This window comes from Xiphophorus couchianus, chromosome 1, assembly GCF_001444195.1.
Source record: "Xiphophorus couchianus chromosome 1, X_couchianus-1.0, whole genome shotgun sequence".
Taxonomy (NCBI): domain Eukaryota; kingdom Metazoa; phylum Chordata; class Actinopteri; order Cyprinodontiformes; family Poeciliidae; genus Xiphophorus; species Xiphophorus couchianus.
In genome coordinates, this window is record NC_040228.1 from 3,768,825 (window position 1) to 3,789,917 (window position 21,093).

General features: G+C 37.2%; 2 protein-coding genes across 5 annotated transcripts; both read left to right on the forward strand.

The window, feature by feature from the left end:
- The first annotated feature begins 1,733 nt into the window (after positions 1–1,733).
- LOC114143018 (deleted in malignant brain tumors 1 protein-like) lies at positions 1,734–12,177 on the forward strand. 4 transcript variants are annotated; one of them, XM_028014713.1, is made up of 12 exons: positions 1,735–1,872; positions 1,999–2,034; positions 2,126–2,437; positions 3,404–3,712; positions 3,986–4,297; positions 4,456–4,764; positions 5,012–5,290; positions 6,966–7,253; positions 7,418–7,699; positions 9,661–9,984; positions 10,819–10,953; positions 11,050–12,177. In XM_028014713.1, the coding sequence occupies exons 1-12, from the start codon at positions 1,821–1,823 to the stop codon at positions 11,112–11,114; spliced, it is 2,703 nt and encodes a 900-aa protein (XP_027870514.1). In that variant the 5' UTR covers positions 1,735–1,820; the 3' UTR covers positions 11,115–12,177. The 4 variants fall into 4 exon arrangements, with proteins under 4 accessions (XP_027870539.1, XP_027870514.1, XP_027870521.1 ...); XM_028014738.1 differs by lacking the exons at positions 3,986–4,297; positions 4,456–4,764 and having other exon boundaries at positions 1,734–1,872; XM_028014720.1 differs by lacking the exons at positions 3,404–3,712; positions 3,986–4,297.
- Positions 12,178–13,857: 1,680 nt separating this feature from the next.
- LOC114143038 (deleted in malignant brain tumors 1 protein-like) lies at positions 13,858–19,884 on the forward strand. Its single transcript, XM_028014751.1, has 7 exons — positions 13,858–14,086; positions 14,213–14,248; positions 14,340–14,654; positions 16,426–16,710; positions 16,849–17,172; positions 19,237–19,371; positions 19,457–19,884. The coding sequence occupies exons 1-7, from the start codon at positions 14,035–14,037 to the stop codon at positions 19,756–19,758; spliced, it is 1,449 nt and encodes a 482-aa protein (XP_027870552.1). The 5' UTR covers positions 13,858–14,034; the 3' UTR covers positions 19,759–19,884.
- The last annotated feature ends 1,209 nt before the right edge of the window (positions 19,885–21,093 follow it).

The following is a 21,093-nucleotide window of genomic DNA, read 5'->3' on the forward strand; positions in this document are numbered from 1 at the left end:
GGATTGTTTGCCTTATTCATCATTAAAATCATCACTCTTTCACTCCGACGCTGGGTCCTCAGCGTCATCTTCACCACCTGTCATCTGCACTTCTTGACAAGGGTGACTATTTAGCAGCAGTCAAAAGTTTCCCTCTCCTGTTGTTGTAATCCATGTTCATGGGAAATTGACGTGCTTGGTCGGCTGTAACTTCAGTCTGCCGTTAGCCTCTGAGGAAGGGATTGTTGATGCTGCTTTCTGGATGTCTCCAAATCAGGGATCTGAAACCATTTTTTACATGCTTCTTCTTAAATGCAAGGAAATTGTGAAACCGAGATCTGATTTCCCATATGTTGTAAGGATCTCTGTTTCGATCATGTTCGTGTTTATTGGCACATCAAGTATTTCCCGAAAATTACAAAATCCACAGAAAAAAAGAGATACTTGCATCTTCATTGCAATGGAAGTCTGGGCTAATGCCTTTTCAGTGAAAGCAGCTGGGCCGTTTCATCCAAGGTGTTCTTTGAACAACTGTTTTGCTTTTACATAGCCTTGTCCTGCAGCTACATGTTAGCATTGTGCACCAGGTCTCTCGGCCAGCCAAGTAGTGCAGACAGTCACTTGTGTTAATCTTTTTATCGACTTCTTGTTTAAACACTCCGATGAGGGAGATGCACTGAGGAGAGTTTTGTCTTTGCAAAACACTCAAAAAATCTCCAGAGTCTTTCTTGAATTGTGTGGTGAAGGATCCAGAAGTTGTGTTTTTGTGGAGCCAGACTTTGAATCTCTAGTTGAGACAGGACCACTATTAGTACTTTACTTGATGGCACCGTTCACTATTTGTTCTGTAATATTGGCTCAGCAGGGTTTTTTTTCTTTGACTGTTTTATTGAGCTGAAATGCAACTGCAGCTTTTCAGCTTTCCTTTTGATCAAACGATTTTGGTAGTACTTTTAGATATACTTTGAAACTCAGAAGCTTGTCGAATTGCTAAATTTGCAGTCGTGGCAGAAAGCAAGACTTCAAGCTCAATTCATTCTTCCTCGCTGATGTTTGTTCATGAAACAGAGGAAACATGGTTTCTCCAGCTCTGTTAGAGCTGCTACAGAGGGAAATAATGCAGCTTCTTCTGCTTTTGCCTTTCTGAGCGATTAACAATTCCAAGAAATTGGACTACTGAGAAGAAAATATCATCTCTTAAACACAAAAATTCATAACCAGATAACCATTCTCTCTATAAAAAACTCATCATAGCACATTTTTGATTTAAACCATACTTTATGCTTTTATTTTGAATGATCATCATGTGTAACAGCAGCACACACATGTAGGTTCACATAAAAGGTCAACAATTGTTAAAAATATTTTTAAAAACAACAATAACACTGTCCAGCACTGTTAGTTATCAGAAATAGAAATATAGTACTCACAATCTGAGATGTGCAACATACTTTTTTATGTAGATATTTCTGCATGTTTATTGAACATACATGTGGAATCCATTGTCCAACAGTGATATTATTTTAACTGGAGTCCTTCTGCCTCCAGGGACAGATCTGCTGGCTGTGCAGATTACTAAAGTAATTATAAAATAATCTTTAAATGAAATCTTAAAGGCTGCTCCAAAATGAGGCAGGGGGATCAGGTTAATCTGCTTTCATGACAACATGGACAGTGTTACTGTTTAAAGAAGTTTTTTTGTGTTTTTTTTCTGAGCTGAGTAACTTTTAAAAAAACCACATATGTAAAGAGGAAGTGTCTCAGGGATGAACTTAGTGAGAAGCCAAATGTGTTTCTGACCACCAGTTGGAGAACACAGTGAAGCTACAGTATCTGCAGCTATGAGAAACAGAAAGCAGGAGGAGACCCTTCAATTTTTTACAGGCTTTGTCTGTAAGTTCAAGTTTTCATTATTATCAATAGTATTTGTTTTATCACTTTCATGATATAAACACAAGCAATGTCATATTTTACATAAATTCTGTTAACAAAATTACAGTCCACGTGTTTATCTTACAGTTAGTCTTGTTTTGACCTCATCAGCATTCACTACAGGTCAGTTTTTCTTTCCTGTTTCCATAGTATATAAAAGTCTTTAACTCTTATCAGAACATTAAAATAATCATATTAAATTTTGTTCTTATAGGTCAGATCAGGTTGACAGGGCGAGGATCAACTCAGTGCTCTGGAAGGGTTGAAGTTTTCTATATCTATTCCTGGGGAACAGTCTGTGATGATGAGTGGGACATAACTGATGCTAATGTGGTTTGTCGACAGCTGGACTGTGGTCCAGCTCTCAGTGTAGTTGGTTCTGCTCACTTTGGTCAAGGACTTGGACCAATCTTGCTTGATGATGTTCGGTGCTCAGGAGATGAAAGCTCTCTAACCAGCTGTGCACACAAAGGTTATGGGAAACACAACTGTGGTCATGGTGAGGATGCTGGTGTGATCTGTTCAGGTAAAGGAAAAATGCTTTACAAATATTAAAATGTTCAATTTTAAATGTTCAGATATATTAGTCAGTGTAGATTTTTGGCTGAAAGCATTTGAACACAAAATGAAAGGTAGCGCTTACGTGTGGTGTGTTCATTGATTCTCATAATCAGCAGCTTCCTCTGTGTACCTCTGGATTCTGTGGCTACTGACATTTTCTTGAAGTGCTGGGTTTGTTTCCATGAGTTTGATTATTTCTTCCATAGCAGCCACTATGTTTAGTTCTTTATTAGATGCTTGTGCTCTGTACCCTGTAACATGTTCAAAATAGCAGAATAAATCCATACATCCATCTAATCATTCATTAATAAATATTGCAGAATTATTGGCTTCTTCATATCTTCCAGATTGATGTGTAACACCTGTTGATTCTCCAAAGTTGTGTCGGCATGCACCTGTATGGTTAAGCCTTTATGATAGCCATCACATTTGTTGATGCTCAGCTATTCAAATGGATTTAATTCGTATTTCTTAGCTTCTCCATCTCCTCTTCCATTCTATGAAAGCAGCAATTTTGAACTTAGTCTTTCAAACAAAGCTGTTGTGTGTTGATGACATCTTTATTTATTAAAGGTAGTCACATTAAATCTCTGCTTTGTTTTCTTTGTTTTTATTATCGAGATGTTAGATCTAAACCAGCTAAGCAACTGGTACAAGATGCACAACAGGAAGATTGTATAGCAGACTGTGTAACACAGATATAAATTCCATTTGACTAAATATTTGGCTTGAATATCAGTGTAATTGTCCATGTACTGTGTTTCAGTACATGTCAGGGTTAATAGTTTCTGTGCTCCAGATTTGAATAAATGTTCATAACTAAGGTAAAGCAAAGCAGGTTACAAAGAGAAGACAGCAAAAGTAATGTCTTTCATTTGCTATTTTTCTTTCTAAAGAATAATTCTATAGCTTATCTCTTTCCTGTTACCAGAATCTGCGATCAGACTGACTGGATCAACTTTCTGCTCTGGAAGAGTTGAGATCAAACACGACGGCCAATGGGGAACAGTCTGTGACAACGGCTGGGATCTATCTGATGCTCAGGTGGTCTGCACACAGTTATCCTGTGGTTCAGCATTAAATGCCACTTCATCAGCAGTTTTTGGTGAAGGAACTGGCCAAATCTGGCTTGATAAAGTGAATTGTATAGGAAGTGAAAGCGCTCTAATTAACTGTCAGCATTCAGGGTTTGGGACACACACGTGTAATCACACTGAGGACGCTGGTGTGGTCTGCTCAGGTGAGAAAATAATTGAATTAACACATTTTTAAAGTTCACACACATTAGCCAGCATTGGTTTTATCAGAAAGCATTTAAACACAAAACAAAAGGTAAGGCTTCTGTATAGTGTGTTCACTGATCAGAAAATGACTTGAATCACCAATCAAGACTATTTGGAAAGCATTCTCAGTATAGGCCAATTTCTCTGTGTTTCCTAGTCCCGTATTGTATAAAAGTATTTTATTCTCATTGGAACATTGACATAAATATGGTGAATTTTATTTCTTGAAGGTCCGGTCAGGTTGGCAGGTCCTGGATCAACTCGGTGCTCTGGAAGGGTTGAAGTTTTATTTAGATATACCTGGGGAACGGTCTGTGATGACGAGTGGGGCATAGATGATGCTAATGTGGTTTGTAGACAGCTGGGCTGTGGTACAGCACTCAATACAACGCGTTCTGCATACTTTGGTCAAGGAGATGGACCAATCTGGCTTGATGATGTTCGGTGCTCAGGAAATGAAAGCTCTCTAACCAGCTGTGGACACAAAGGTCAAGGGAAACACAACTGTGGTCATGGTGAGGATGCTGGTGTGATCTGTTCAGGTAAAGACAAAATGCTTTACTGATAGCATTTAAATGTTGAGTTTTAAATGTTTAGACATATTAGCCAGTTTTATTTTTGGCTGAAAGCATTTAAACACACAGTGAAAGGCAGTACTTCTGTATGGTGTGTTCACTGATCAGAAAATGATTGTTAACAGACTCTGTTATCAGATTGGTTGGATCAACTTCCTGCTCTGGAAGAGTTGAGATCAACCACGACGGCCAATGGGGAACAGTCTGTGACAACGGCTGGGATCTATCTGATGCTCAGGTGGTCTGCAGACAATTGAACTGTGATGCAGCATTAAGTGCCACTTCATCAGCTGCTTCTGGTCCAGGAACAGGTCAAATCTGGCTTGACCATGTGAACTGTACAGGAAGTGAAAGCGCTCTAACCAACTGTCAGCATCCAGGGTTTGGGACACACAAGTGTAACCACAATCAGGACGCTGGCGTGGTCTGCTCAGGTGAGAAAAGCTTAATATCACTGACTCCTGAAACAAAAAAATGCTGAAATAGTCATAGGTGAAGGGAAAACTCTCAGGACTTTGATTCAAAATCAACTAAAAGCACATCTGACAGTTTCTCGGCATAGATTTGTCTCTTAGTATGGATTTGTTTGATAACAATTTACACACAAAAGCATTTTTAAAGGTTCATTTTTCAAAGATTTTGAGAAATTAAATCTCATTCTAACTACTTTCTTTTTTCCAGCGAATTTTCCACAGCCCAGGATCTCTATTAGCCCTGCTGGTTTGGTCACCTGGGGTCAGCAAGTCAACATCACTTGTTCTACTGCAGCTGCACCTTTAAGTGGAACATTTATACTCCTACGGACATCAGGATCATTCAGAATGACTCAGTCATCAGATTCCAACTCTGTTACCTTCAACATCCCTAAAGTGACCAGCGATCATCATGGAGAATTTTGTTGTCGGTATGAGACAAAGATGTCAAACCAAACCTTCCTCAGTAGCTCTGTTAATCTTAGAGGTAAGACTAAATAAATTGCATATATAGTGAAAGTTCAGCAGTACAACCAATTGTTTGAAATGTATTCTCTATTTTTGGGGGGCGAACAGAATCAAGTCATTCATTAATCTCCCCAAAGCTCTGGGGACATTCATGACGGCTACATTTCACAAAATATTATCAATCTTTAATGAATTACTTTGCAACCTTCACCATCAACAGACATTTTTACTCTCTGTCTGGGTAAATAAAACATTTTTTAGACTCACCAACATTGTCTGACCTTTTAAATAAAAGACAACTTATATTTTTGGACAAATATGTACTCAAGCAAGTTTATCACTTTTATAGAAATACAATTTCATTGCTATAGTTAGATTTTAAAATGAAGAGAAACGTAACACTTTTGACAAACCAGTTTGGAAACATTTTCTTTCATGAGATGTTGATAATTTTGGGAAGTTATGTAAGAGAAACCCCATATCATTTCCTACCTAATGCTAAGAAAATTAGATCAAACAATTATTGATTTTAGTTTCATTCTTTTGTGGATACGCAATGCAATTATTTGAAGGAAACGCTAAAATATGCTAAAAACTTCCATTTGTTATTATATTCATCTGTAAAAACACTAGTTGTTTTTTTTTTATCATTTATACTCAGTTACTCAGAATCAATGTGGGATTTCCAAATTGACACTTGGGGCCCGAGGTTGCATGCTCTTGCTTAATAAACTCTGATTCTAACATCTTACCTGGTTTATTTCAGATTTTATTCATTTCTTTTTCCACATGTTTTGAATAGGGTTTGGTCCCATATGATTGGGAAAAATCTATAATTAAACCAATCCCAAATTCTCAAACTGCTGATCCTCGAATACCAAAAATGGCATTACATGGAGATGTGGGTTGGGAACCTTGTGAAGTTAGATATATTGCAGATATGGTTAGATTATGGAATAGGTTTATTAATATGCCAGACTATAGATTAACAAAAGATATTTTTCTTTGGGATTTCACAAATGTGAAAAGGTATGCTTAGGCCAGACAAATGGAGAAGATATTTGAGGAGGCGGATTTTCAGTACATTTATAGGAATAAATTAAGATGTAATATTTGACACCTTAAACAGTTGCATTTTGAAGTTTATAGACGTTATTGGCCAGTAAATATCTTACATAAACCAAAATTACGCACTTAAATTTTGCTAAAGGATGCTGATGGTCTTGAGCCGCATGCATCATGGAACTTTTCTAAAAAGCAAAGTTCAGATCTGGCACTTTGCCTTTGGCTTTTCAGACGGGACATTTTCCTTCAGTCCCAGAGGAAGACCGAAGACGTTTTTTGTGTGATCTGGGTGAAATTGAGAGTGAAGCGCACTACTTGTTTTATTGTCCCTTGTACTTAACGTTGAGAAATGATTTATTTACTAAAAGACTTGATGTTTATCCAGATTTCTTTTATTTAACGGATGAGGATGAAATGTGTTATTTATTGAAGTATTTTTTGTTTCAGTTAGCATGGTTTATTTTGAAGGCCTGGCATCTTAGAAAGAGGATGCTTTTTGTTTAAAGAATATTTATGTCTGTCCGCATGTTTGTGTATGTTTTATTGTATATTGTAAGCCCGTGTGGACTGGGCACCTGTAAAGGTGTATGACACATAAAATAAAGACTACTACTACTGCTGTCTTTCAGTGAACCTTCCAAAGCCCAACATCTCTATAAGCTCTGCTGCTGAGGTCATCTGGGGTCAACAACTCATCATCACTTGTTCTGTTGAAGCTGCACCTTTAAGTGGAACATTTATCCTCCAAAAGACTTCAGGATCACAGCAAATGATTCAGCCATCAGTTTCCTCCTCTGCTACCTTCAACATCTCTAAAGTGACTCTGGATCATGATGGAGAATTCAAGTGTCAGTATCAGAAAAGGATGTTAAGCCAAACATTGACCTCTCCATACAGTGACTTTGTTCGAGTTACTGGTAAGATGAATTAATTCATTTGAAAATGCAATGAAATCAAGAGTTTTTTGTTCTGTTTTGAGAAAAGAAAAATTCAAGTCAATAAATCCCATTATCCATGGGTCCCAAAATATCTGGCAATATTCAGGAAAGATACATTTCAGTAACAAAATACTCTTTTTCAGTGAACCTTCCCAAGCCCCTCATCTCTTTTAGCCCTGCTGCTGAGGTCACCTGGGGTCAGCAAGTCACCATCACTTGTTCTGTTACAACTACACAAGTTCATTCTGGAATATTTACGCTCCAAAAGACTTCAGGCTCGTTCAGAATGACTCAGTCAACATATTACGGCCTTTCTTCCTTCTTCATCAAAACTGTGACCCTGGATCATGATGGAGAATTCCTGTGTCATTATCTGTCAAGGGAAAGATACTCCTCAGTCCGTGGTGACTCTGTTCGTTTTACTGGTAAGATTAAATAAACTGAGTAAACAATGAAAAGTCAGAAGTGTAAAAATCAGTTTTTTCAAGATTTACTCTATGAGAAAAGCATGTCAGGTCATTGAGTTTAATCACCGTCCTGTCTGTCCTAAAAATTACTGAAACATTCAGAAAAGCTAAACTTGATTTGAAATCAGTTTTTAATAGATTCCAAGCCCAATTCAGCAAGTCCACCCCGGCGCCCTGATCCTCTATATGGCATCAGGGGTGTCATATAGAGGACAACTCCAAGGGCCCCTGACCGACAGGGGGCCCCTCCCACAAAGCATTGTTTTGTTTTTTTTTTCTCTTATAGAAATAGAAGAAAATTGGTGGCCCTGTCAATTACAAAATTAATCAAATAGTGTTTTTAAAATTGTTTTTTCCATATTTGCACTGAACACCCCCCTGGATCCGCATGAAATGGTTCGTTCCTGCTTAGCGCACTTGACGGTGTTCAGCAGCAGTCAGTGCAAGACAAGAACAACTGTGGCAGCAACTATAGGGATATGTCCATATACCTAGATCATTTTATTTTTATTAAAAATAGTTATCGACCATTTAAAAGCCCAAATAACAATAGTTGTACATTGAAATTATAAAAATTAATTTCTAATCAATATTCCATCAAAATATTCTAAAAATGTTTGCATATGTCCTTGTCTACAAAAAGAAGAATATGAATTATGTCTCTTTGCACAAACTGTATGTAAAGATGTTTAAATAATAATAATAAGAAATGTTTACCTATGCTTTTAACAATTCTGACATAAAAACAAAAGTAAAAAATTCAGAAATCATCCAGACATTACCAGATTATTCCCAGATTGTCTGAACCACATATAGAATAGTATGGGTGTTTTATATATTCAATGGTTTTTCAAAGAAAAGGTAACGTCCGTTTTAAAAAATAAAGACCCAAATCAGTAAATTATTGAAAAAAAATACAACCGACGGTGTTGGATTTTTGATCAAGACTGTATAAAACTGAACATATTGTGACAAAGTCTCATCCCATCTTTTTCATCATTCTACTTTTCATTGGCATTTTCCAAATAAAACATACATGAGCAATTCACATCCAACATTATAATTGGGAGCAAAAGTAAAACTTTTGCTTGGGAGCTATTCTACTATTAGACCTTTATCCTATCTAATTTTTCCAGGTTCTTTCCGTATTTTTGGTCTCTGTCTTGATGTGGTCTCAGGAGATATGTCCATTTTTCCATGATGTAGAGTTCTTCTATCATCCCAATCCAATGTTCATGACAAGGGGGTCCACCTTTCTCCATTTCCTCCAAACAGCTTTCTTAGTAGAAATTAACTTTATCTTTATCAGTTATCTATCCTTTACTCTCACATTTTCTTTAATATTGCTATAATTACACAGGAGTAGTATCATGCTGCTCATAGGAGTATCACATCCCAGAATCTTCTTTACAGCTGGCGAACAGCCAAGCCTTGCATTGGCTTCCCTAGACTTGGAAATCTAATTATATGAAATGTTACAAAAATCTAAGGCAGGGGTCTGTCTTCGAGAATCTAATTACTGTGCATTGAAGTCAAATGTGTGTCCCCTTATGTTTTGGGGTTTTTTTTACTGCATGACCATTAACTCTCCAAATTCCCAGAATTCATTCAAGCCAGCAAGTTCTTAACTCTGTGCCCTTTGCGTTCATAAAGGAGGACAACAGCTCCTTTGTTTGTGACACGGTTATTGACAAAATCCCCATCGGAAATTAAAGCTGTTTCTTTTTTTGTTGTTGATACAGAATCTCAATTGAAAACTAAACTGTAATATTTTCAAGCAAGCCTTATTCAGATCTGTCATCACAACATTTACATCCTAACTGGAAAGTTTAAATTCAGTAGCAAAACCATAAAATGTATATATTTTTTTCTTTTTTAATAGTTTATATTCACAAGATTTTATTTTCCTTTACCCACAGTGAATCTGGAGAGGCCCAACATTTCCCTGACATCCCCAGATGGAGGGTTGGTCTGGGGTCCAGGAGGAGCAGAGGTTACCAAGGGTTACGGCCTCTCCTTCACTTGCTCCATTGACCCCAGATATCCTCAGGGAGATTTCTCTCTCATCTTCTCTGGCTCCAACATCAGAGAAACCAGGCCAGCAGTCAAACACTCAGCCTCCTTTAACTTCCCAGCTGCTAAGTTTGAACACCAGGGCAGCTACAGCTGTGTGTATGAGGTTACCATGGCTACACAGACGTTCAGTTCTGCTCAGGCAGAACCCATTAGTCTGGCTCTTAAACGTAAGCAACAATATAATTTGTGAAAAGTACATTTAAATCAAAAACAAAATTGAGTAAAATTACATACTGTGTATTCGGTAAACATGCCAAACCAGAAACAATATAAAACTCTGTTTCCAAATGATAATTTCAATTATAAAAAGAAATATACAAACCATGTATCCTCCTTGTAGAAAAAAAAGTAATTTCTCCCACAACCTGAGAACTGCTTGTTTCATGAAATTTGGAACTTTGGTCTTGTGTTTTTGCTTTATTTGAGATTTTGTCAGTCTTTTCGAATTTCACTCTTTGTTTCAAGTTAAGATTCCTTACAACTTATTCCAGTAGTTGCAGGGTTTTCCCCCAGAAAACCTGCTAAGCCCGGTGGCACACCGTGTTTTTGTATTAAAAGATGTTAAGTTGTCAGGAAATGTAAAAATATTACTGGGTAATTACGTATATGTTACTGGAAAAAATCGCCAGTGAAACACTATTTAAACCCACAACTAGTCTTAAAAACATAAAATCAAAAAATACAATTAAAATGAATATCAGTTATTTGCACTTCTGTCTGATTCCATAAGGCCCCCCAGGGCTTCAGGGGCCCCATATTTTAACGCAGTGTTTTAACAAGGAAGGTGGTGCCGGTCGGTTTGGCTAGTTTTCTCTAGTATTTTTTGTTTGAAAACTACTTTAACTCAAGTTATCATTTCTTTGATATGAAATTGTATTGCTCAGAGAACAGATAAGCAGCTCAGCAGATTATCGGCTCGCTTCAGTAGAACATGTCTGGTTTTAGGAGTTGGAATGTTTACAGCAATCTAAAACATTTTGACCAAGTGTTTTCTCTCCTAGCCTCTTCACGGGTGCTGGTTTCCTCAGTCATCTGTGGAATCCTGCTGCTGGTCCTGCTGGTGTCTCTAGCAGTCTGCCTGGGCGTCAGGGGGAAACTTTGCTCTGAACGGTTCATACCGTCTGGCCAAAACCAAAGTCTGTAATCAAAGAGATACAAGTTTTTGGATTTAAAAGTAACCAATTGCTATTCTGCAGTTTATTCATAAGTTATTTTGTTTCTCTTTGTTTCAGTGTCTTTCCAGCACTTAATCACACAAGACCACGAGAATGATTGTGATGACTTTAATCAACAATAATGTCAAGCAGACCCTGATCTGAGACGATTCAGTGGTGTAGAGGATAACTGAGAAGCAGAACAAAGATCTGAAGAAGACGAAGAAAGCATGGAGGATGAAGACGATGACTATGTGAATGTTGATATGAATTCTAAAAGAGCTATTTAGTAAAAAAAAAAATTGACAATTTGTAATAGATTACATGTTTGATCTGCAGTGAAGTACATTATGGCATGTTTACTTATGTATTTGCAGCAAAGGCCTGCAAGGTCTAAACGCTATCAGAATCGCTAACATATATCTGCAACCTAAAGTAATACTTTACACAAAATTGCTTGATTAAATTTTAGTAATTCACATCCAATAGTCTATTGCCATTTTTTAAATAACGTTTCTCTTGGCTATGCGTTTGGTAATATTCATATTTCATATGAATTCTAACATACAGTATATTAATATGAATATGAATATTTTAAATGCACAATGACAGGAGCAGACTGAGTTGAGCTCTCCACGCTAGTCCAGTAGAAGCAAATAGGTTTTGTCTTCTGCTGTGATTTGTCTGGAGGATTTGTGGGCAGTAAAGTGGCTCTCATGTCGACTCTTTATTTACGCACTTTCTGCATTCGAGAGCAAAGTCGTTGATCTGATTGCTTAAACCCGGCCACCACATTGTCTGACGGGCATGTCGGCTGCATGTAACCTATCTTGGAAACATTTGTGCATCTTTTCCAAAACTGAGTTTCTTAAGTTAGCAGGAACCACTAACCTCCAAGTATTAAACCCAGTACAGCTCTATCAGGCCAGTAGCGCTTCGCTGCTCCCTCAAACTGGTTCCGATCCGGCCAGCCTTCCACACTGGACATCACTTGAGAGGTCATGATGTACAGCTTTCTGCTTGTAGGGAGACCTTTTAGTAGAGATTCTTCATAAATATTAGTGTCTTCCATAAGATCTGTGTCTGTGTGGGAAATAGATTCTTTTTTTCAACTTTTAAAATGTATTGATATACTCCACCTACTTGTGTGCATTTCATTTAGTTCATATCTTTTACCATTTCCATTAAAATCCCTCTTCAGCTTCATGGTTGCATTGTGCTCATAATTCATCTTTGCAGTGGCTTTCAATGAAGGAATTCTGCTACTGCTAGTGTGTGCCACTCAATTTTCACTCTGTTAATTAATCAATCAAGTTCATTTGTATAGCACATTTCAGCAACAAGGCAATTCAAAGTGCTTTACATCATAAAACCCCCAAAATACAGTCATACAAGACACTACATGGTAAACCAGTAAACATTACATTTTGTCAAGTGCCATCGTTGCGCATCAAAATGTTGGTCAATGTTTCATTTATTATGGTTCAAAAGCAACTTTTAACAGGTGGGTTTTTAGTCTGGATTCAAATGAACTCAGTGTTGCAGCTGTTTAGCAGAGTTTTGGAGTTCGTTCCAGATTTGTGGTGGATAGAAGCTGGATGCTACGCAGGCCCTGCGGCAAGGGGGGGTTGGGGAGGGGGGGGTGTCTCCCGACCACAGAGTCAGCCGGCTTCAATATAAGCATGAAGTCCCCTCTGCTTATATTTGCGTCTTTAATAATTGGTATATTAAAGATGCAAATATATTTAGTATTTGCTATGTTGAAGACATATCATATCTGACCTGCTATGTGTAATTCAGCAGGGCACAGGTTTATGCTAATTCAGGGAGAGCCAGAATCACATCATTAAAAAATACAAAGTTTGCACTGACAAGGAGTCATTTGGTTTACACAGACGTTACTTATTCTGTTTTTGGCATTTTTAATAACCTTTTGATTGTTACAGGATCTGATGTTGTCGATGTTTTTGAGAACTTGATAAGATCAGACAATAAAAGTCGACTGTGATAATTCTTCACAAATAATATTTCTAAATGGTGAAACTGTTCTCAACTGTATGCAAGCATTGAGCAAATTACTGACTCATTCCATAAATCATAATATGACTGAAAAGTTCCTTTGTTAGCAATTCCATCACCAAGTGAAATACATTATATATTTATATACTGTATATATAATGTATAACATCAGCATACACATGTAATCGAATTACATACGTTTTAACATATTTATATTTTGTAGTATGCTTAATACCTGCTTAAAGGTTATTTTCAAAACATACTATTAATCTGACAAGCTTCATCAGGATGCAAATCCTAATTTAAGAATACAGTCTTATTTATTGAATAAGACTGTATGGCATAATTCATATTTACGTTTTGGCCGTATTCTTAGCACAAAAAAAGGAAAAGGCCTTCGGGTAACTGGGTGCATCAGCGCCCCCTGCTTCTCGCTGTCCCCAACAACTTGCAACACAAAGTTACACCCATATCCCCTCGACACATGCTTTTCTTTTAGAGCTGACAGAAGACGCTGCTTCTTTTGGTTTTGCTTTTTTGCTGAGGAAGCAGTGCTTTTGTCACTTCTTGAATGTCAGTAAATGCTAGGTAGGATTTGGTGAATCTTACCGATCATGTTGGAGACAAAGTCTTCTAGGTTAACACCATCACAGCGTTCACACCCTACAGTTCCTTGAGCCAGTGCAAGGCACTGCATGGGAGGCACTTATTATTCTACTTATTATTCTCTAAATTTCCCTTAGGTACTGTGTGAGGTTGTTTGTCTTAAAGCCCACTTCAGTGCTGCCACATCTGCTGAGGCTGTGATTGATTTCAGTTATAAAACAAATGTCATATAACAGGATCAGGTTAATCTGCTTTCATGACAACATGGACAGTGTTACTGTTTAAAGAAGTTTTTTTGTGTTTTTTTTCTGAGCTGAGTAACTTTTAAAAAAACCACATATGTAAAGAGGAAGTGTCTCAGGGATGAACTTAGTGAGAAGCCAAATGTGTTTCTGACCACCAGTTGGAGAACACAGTGAAGCTACAGTATCTGCAGCTATGAGAAACAGAAAGCAGGAGGAGACCCTTCAATTTTTTACAGGCTTTGTCTGTAAGTTCAAGTTTTCATTATTATCAATAGTATTTGTTTTATCACTTTCATGATATAAACACAAGCAATGTCATATTTTACATAAATTCTGTTAACAAAATTACAGTCCACGTGTTTATCTTACAGTTAGTCTTGTTTTGACCTCATCAGCATTCACTACAGGTCAGTTTTTCTTTCCTGTTTCCATAGTATATAAAAGTCTTTAACTCTTATCAGAACATTAAAATAATCATATTAAATTTTGTTCTTATAGGTCAGATCAGGTTGACAGGGCGAGGATCAACTCAGTGCTCTGGAAGGGTTGAAGTTTTCTATATCTATTCCTGGGGAACAGTCTGTGATGATGAGTGGGACATAACTGATGCTAATGTGGTTTGTCGACAGCTGGGCTGTGGTCCGGCTATCAGTGCAGTAGTTGGTTCTGCTCTCTTTGGTCAAGGAGTTGGAAAAATCTGGCTTGATGATGTTCGGTGCTCAGGAAATGAAAACTCTCTAACCAGCTGTGCACACAAAGGTTATGGGAGACATGACTGTGGTCATGGTGAGGATGCTGGTGTGATCTGTTCAGGTAAAGGAAAAATGCTTTACAAATATTAAAATGTTCAATTTTAAATGTTCAGACATATTAGTTAGTGTAGATTTTTGGCTGAAAGCATTTAAACGCACATTGAAAGGCAGAGCTTGTGTATTGTGTGTTCACTGATCAGAATGTGATTCACATGATTTGTGACACTTATTACAAGTTACTTATTTTGCCAACAAGATTTAGCTTATGTGTTAGATGCAGAACAGAAAGTACCTGATATGCCAGGATCTAAAAATTCATATATCTGATTGACATGATTACATTTATTGGACTTTATCTAAATGGAAGCTTTTTCTTTTCTCCCCATTGTTTGACCACAAATGTCTCTAGGAGACATATTTCTTTGAGAACAAGATTCTGTAGAGGACTTAAACCACCAGTGTTTCTGTTGTCAATGTACAGAATCATGTGATGTCTTTGAATACATGTCCCATAAATCAGATATTTAGCTCCGTCTTTACTGATGGGCCCAGCACACAAACAGCCTTTCATCCTTTCAAAAAAACCCATTTTGTCTCACTGTTTCTTCTGCTTGAACTGATGACACTCCACTAATGTGTGTTGTTCACTACAGGAAACACAAGACGACTTTACTGAAGGGTTAAGGCTTGTTGGGTTGCTCAACTTTCCCGCCCTGTAGTTTGTTCCTCCCTCTACATTCATTGCTGTGCAGAAACAAATAATTAACAATAAAAAACAGTGACAACACAACATGCTGTCAGACGTGTTGCTGTTCTAGTCAGATTAATATTCTTGAAAGTCCATAGTTCATTTTTCATTGTAGATCTGGATTTACACAACCAAATCCTGATCCCTCCACCCAATTCTCTATCATACATCAGTAAGCCTCTATACAATACAATAGCATTTAAAATGGCATTTAAATGTTCACTTTTAAATGTTCAGATGTAATGACCAGTACATTTTTTTTGTTTGAAAGCAGCTAAACACAAAATGAAAGGTATTCTTATGTGTGATGTATTTACTGATCAGAAATTGACTGAATCTCCAATCACTGCTGTTTAAAAAATACCTGATTCTCATCATCGGCACATTTCTCTCTGTCAAGGCTTGGAGTTTTCTTGAATATGGTGATGGGTTTGTTTATATGATTTTGATTATTTCTTTCATAGTAGCCACTGTGTTTAGTTTTTCATTTGAACAGTGAATCACTCCAGTTTATTTGTATGGCACATTTCAGCAACAAGGCAGTTCAAAGTGCTTTACATTGTGAAACCACAAGAAGAAGTCATGAAAAGAAAATACAGTCAACAATTGAGAAACCAGTAACAAACATTACATTTTGCCCACCATCAAGATCACCAATACACACATCATACACACTTAGAGATCTGGAAGGTTGATACAACTACAGCAGATCTTTAATGTATTGTGGTGTTAAGTCGTTCAGTGTTTTATAAACTAACAGGATTTTAAAGTCCATTCTCTGAGCTACATGGAGCCAGTGGAAGGATTTTAGAATTGGGGTGATTTCTTTTTACATAGAGTGTAATTCAGATATAAATTGCTTATGAATGAATCTTTCCCCTGTGAGAGTCAGAGTGTGTAGTTTCCTCTCTCCAGATTTAAATATTTTTTATAACATTTTATCATGTGGTCAGTCTGACAGAGGTGAAGCTGTCATGCCCTGTCTCCACTGGGCCGTCTGACCACAAAAAAATAAATAAACTGACAGTAAAAGATTATTATTTTTAGTTGTGGAAATGAATAAACTTTTATTCTCACTTTTCAGTGAACCTTCCCAAGCCCAGCATCTCTACAGGCTCTGCTAAGGTCACCTGGGGTCAACAAGTCAGCATCACTTGTTCTATTGCTGCTTCACCTTTAAGTGGAACATTTATCCTCCGACAGACTTCAGGATCATTTAGAGTGACTCAGTATTCAGTTTCCTCCTCTGCTAAATTCAACATCGATAAAGTGACTCTGGATCATGATGGAGAATTCCAGTGTCAGTATGAGACAATGATGTCAAGCCAAACATTCACCTCCCCCTTCAGTAACTCTGTTCGTCTTAGAGGTAAGATTAAATAAATTGTGTTAACAGTGAATATTAGGCCAAATAATCATTTATGGAAAATCCATAATCCATCTTCTCAAATGGCCATGCCTTTATGTGGAATAATATTCTTCTATTCCATGTCCATGTTTACTACAGTGAGTCTAAAGAGGCCCAACATTTCCCTGACATCCCCAAATGCAGGGTTGGTCTGGGGTCCAGGAGGAGCAGAGGTTACCAAGGGTTACGGCCTCTCCTTCACTTGCTCCATTGACCCCAGATATCCTCAGGGAGATTTCTCTCTCATCTTCTCCAACTCCAACATCACAGAAACCAGGCCAGCAGTCAAACACTCAGCCTCCTTTAACTTCCCAGCTGCTGAGTTTGAACACCAGGGCAGCTACAGCTGTGTGTATGAGGTTACCATGGCTACACAGAGGTTCAGTTCTGATGAGGCAGAACCCATTAGTCTCATCATCAAATGTAAGTAACTATATATATTTGAGAAAAGATTATTTAAATTTCAAACTTTGAGTAAAATACCTTACTGTGTATTCCTCTAATCTCCTAAAGGCAATATTATTATTATTATTATTATTATTATTATTATTATTATTATTATTATTAGTTAAACATGTCAAATCATGAAAAACACAAAATTTGTTTTTCAAATGATGATTTCAATAATAAAACAAACAAACAAAACATATGCCCCCTCATGATGAAATAATTTTCCAAGATCTGGTTTGTCTCTGATTTGTTTACATCTGTTCCCATGTTCCCTCTGTATTTTCAGCCATTTCCTCATTTCTATTTAAGCTTCTTGCTCTTCCTCTCAGCTGCATCTTGTTTCTAATCTATCACCTGATGTACGTTCAGCAATCAATTCCCTACTGAAATACAGTTGAATGCAGATATTTACATACACCAAGTATTATTGAAACAGCTTCCAGAGGAAGTGAACGAATGTGTTCGGTCCATGTTGGTCGCACTCCTAAATATTGAATTAATTTCTCTCTTCGCAGTGGAGGATGGTCGTTTACAGTGCAGACAGTTTCTAACTAGCTTCTTAGCGTGGAACTGGCACATTACATGCGTCACTGGCAAATGTTAGTGATTGGGTGAAACTCAAAGCCTCGACAGGAGCATTCGTTTCTCAGCAGCTGTAATAGAAAATTTCATCTTTTGCCGTATTTCATCTTTGATGGAACTGATGATACTTTTAACCATTTACTTACTGATTATAGCTGCTGCGTTTTTGAAATTTTTGCAAGATGTGTTTTTCCATTAAAGAAGTTTCCAGATAGTGTTTAGATGTTTCCACAGCTGCGATAGCAGGAGAGACCTGAAGACGTCTTGGGTAAAATGCTTAACCTGGAAATTGTCTTAAAGGACTGAGGTGTGTGAAATGTAGTCGTACCCTTGTTTGACCCTGTGCCCATGACTAATTGACAAAGAAAAATTTGAAGAATTAGAAGTTTCTCCTGCTCTCTTTCCTGTTATAAAATCATCCCCATCCAAGAGGTGAGGGATAGTTCATGAGGTGGGGGTCAGGATTGTCTTGTGGTCCATCTGGCAATAGAGATAAGATCAGACTTTGGGTGGGTCTTTGCCATGCTGTGACTATATAACCATGTGATGTGAGTCGTTCAGGGCTCGTCTCCTGACTGCGTTCAGTGAGACGGGTCTTCGAACGCTTTTGCCTTCAAATAAAGAAACTTAAAGACAAAGATTAATCTTTCTCTTATTGTTGAAACAGCTTCTCATTCTTTGATAAATGAAATTTCCATAACAGCAGCTGAGAGCCCAGACTCTCTGGATGAAACCAGCTGTACTATAAGGAGCTGGTTTTCAGCAGGCTAGTTTCCTTCCACAAGCCTCTCACATTAGCTTGATGGAGTTCTGGCCCATTACTCCTGACAGAACTGGTAGAACTGAGTCCTTTTTGGTAGGCGCCCTCAGATCTCAGAGCTTCCCACAACTTCTCCGTAGGACGCAGATCAGGGCTCTGCGATGGCCACTCCAAAACACTGACTTTGTTGTCCGTTAGCCACGTTGTAACCACAGACTGCATGCTTCAGGTCATTGTCCATTTGGAAGACCAATCTGTGCCCAATCTTTTACTTCCCGGCTGATATCTTTAGATGTTGCATCAATATTTCTACATAATGTTATTTCCTCATGATGCCATCTAGTTTAGGGATTCCACCAGTTCCTCCTGCAGAAAACCGACCCACAATATGATGCTGCCACACCCGTACTTCACAGTTAGAAAACGACTCAAAATGCCCCTGTAGACTTGACCATGGCTTTGTTGTGGCCATTCCCATTTACTAAACCGAAGGGATAAACAAAGAAAACAAAAACAAGTGTAAGGGTCTAATATTTTCACTTCAAGTTGTATATATAAAGATGTATTACTGCTGGGTCATTTCAAGTTAGGTGGTCTGTGACTGTTTGTTAAATAGGTTAAGTGTTCCTCAGCCTGAAAACGTTTGTAAAATGCAGGTTTAGAGCCATAAACTGACCAAATGTTTTCTCTCCTAGCCTCTTCACTGCTGCTGGTTTCCTCAGTCTCCAGTGGAATCCTGCTGCTGGTCCTGCTGGTGTCTCTAGCAGTCTGTCTGGGCTGCAGGAGGAAACTTTGCTCTAAACGGCCCATACCGTCTGACCAAAACCAAAGTCTGTGATCAAGAGATACAAGCTCATGCATTTAAAATCATTTCTACATTTTATTCATAAATTCATTTGTTTCTTTTTTTTTCAGTGACTGTCCAGCAGTTAAACACAGGAGACCTTGAGAATGATTGCAACGACTATGAAAATATTGATGCATTTCACTCAGTAAAGAAGCTGGAGATGGACGAAGAGTCAACAAGTGATGATGATTATGAGGAAGCAGAGCCTCATTTAAGACAAATCATTGTTGGTGTCAAGAATTACGCATCATCAGAACAAACATTTGAAGAAGACGAAGAAAGCACTGATGAAGATGTCTACGTGAATGTTGATGCAACCTGGAAAAATAATGTAGTGCAAGCTAAAAAATGTGTAAATGAGTATCAATAGATGAAAGCTGAGAATTACCAAGACCAAATTAGGTACAAAACAAATATTTAGCTTCAAAAAATCTAGCTTATATATAAGAAAATGGCTGTGCCTGGGTCATAGAGCAATACACAGTACATGATATATATATATATATATATATATATATATATATATATATATATGTATATATATATATGTATATATATATATATATATATATATATATATATATATATATATATATATATATATATATATATATATATGTTTATAAATTGTATACATCATTTTAGTGTTTTTTCTCTGTTAAATAACATCACCTTTTCTAGCTGCCTGTCGCTTTTAATATTAGCACTTAGCAGGATTACCATTAACTTCAAAGTCATCCCTGTTGCATAGCTCTTTCCTATCACAATACGTTATCCAGAAGAGTACCTGATTCAATAGTCTGTAGAAAATATTGTCTCCTTCATAGAATCTTTGCACATTTTGTTTGTTTATTTCCAAACTTCATTTTTAAAGTGCTGAAAACATAAATAGCTACCTAAAGTCTTCTTCCCACAGTGGAACCTTCCACACTGAAGAGTTTTGTGGTTTGGGTGACCTGATTGTGTTTGGTTTGACATGAATACTTGATTAGATCAAAGAAACCTATCTGAAAATAAAATGGCCGCCATGTAGTCGTGTGTCGAGTTGTGGGAGGATAATAATATGAATAAGATCATCTCATTATAGGTGATTTATTAAATGAGAAAAACTAACAAGAGAGGAGACAGGAAGGACTGAGTGACATTTCAGCTGAAGAGGTGATTCCTTAAAAAAGGAGGTGGTAGATTAGGAACTGGTGCAACTTTAAAAGAAAGCAAGTAACTGAAGCTGAGCTAGAAGAAAATGGCTGACCAAAAAAACCACAGAAAGAAAACAGAAACAGAAACCAAACATCAGGCTTTATCAGAAATAACTAACATTCAAAACAAAAGAAAAAAAGTCTAATACAGGAAGTAAAACACCGATTACAGGGAAATACACGTTTTTAAAGAAAACAAGAAATAAGATTGACAGAGAGAGTGAGTCGGAGTGTCGTTCCCTTTTTTGTTGGTAAATTTGAAAAAGACCTAAAAAAAGAAGTAGTTTTTCCTTTTATTAAACATCAGAACATTTTTGCAGTTTTCTTAATATATTATGATAGATGGTTAATTCATTTAGTTTTGCTAAAGTTATTAATTTATGTTATTCTTTGCATAAGCTTAGACTGCCCTTATTACTATTTTTACTTTTTTTTTTGGTTATTACATTGTAATTATTAAAGTAGAAATGCTGCCATAATGTTTCATGTGTTTAACTGTAAAAAGC

Coding starts and splice junctions, on each gene's coding strand:
- LOC114143018 (XM_028014713.1), top strand. CDS start 1,821: ATGAGAAACAGAAAGCAGGAGGAGACCCTTCAATTTTTTACAGGCTTT. Junction 2,035..2,125: donor CTCATCAGCATTCACTACAG/GTCAGTTTTTCT, acceptor TTGTTCTTATAG/GTCAGATCAGGTTGACAGGG. Junction 7,254..7,417: donor TGACTTTGTTCGAGTTACTG/GTAAGATGAATT, acceptor ACTCTTTTTCAG/TGAACCTTCCCAAGCCCCTC.
- LOC114143038 (XM_028014751.1), top strand. CDS start 14,035: ATGAGAAACAGAAAGCAGGAGGAGACCCTTCAATTTTTTACAGGCTTT. Junction 16,711..16,848: donor TAACTCTGTTCGTCTTAGAG/GTAAGATTAAAT, acceptor TGTTTACTACAG/TGAGTCTAAAGAGGCCCAAC. Junction 17,173..19,236: donor CATTAGTCTCATCATCAAAT/GTAAGTAACTAT, acceptor TTTCTCTCCTAG/CCTCTTCACTGCTGCTGGTT.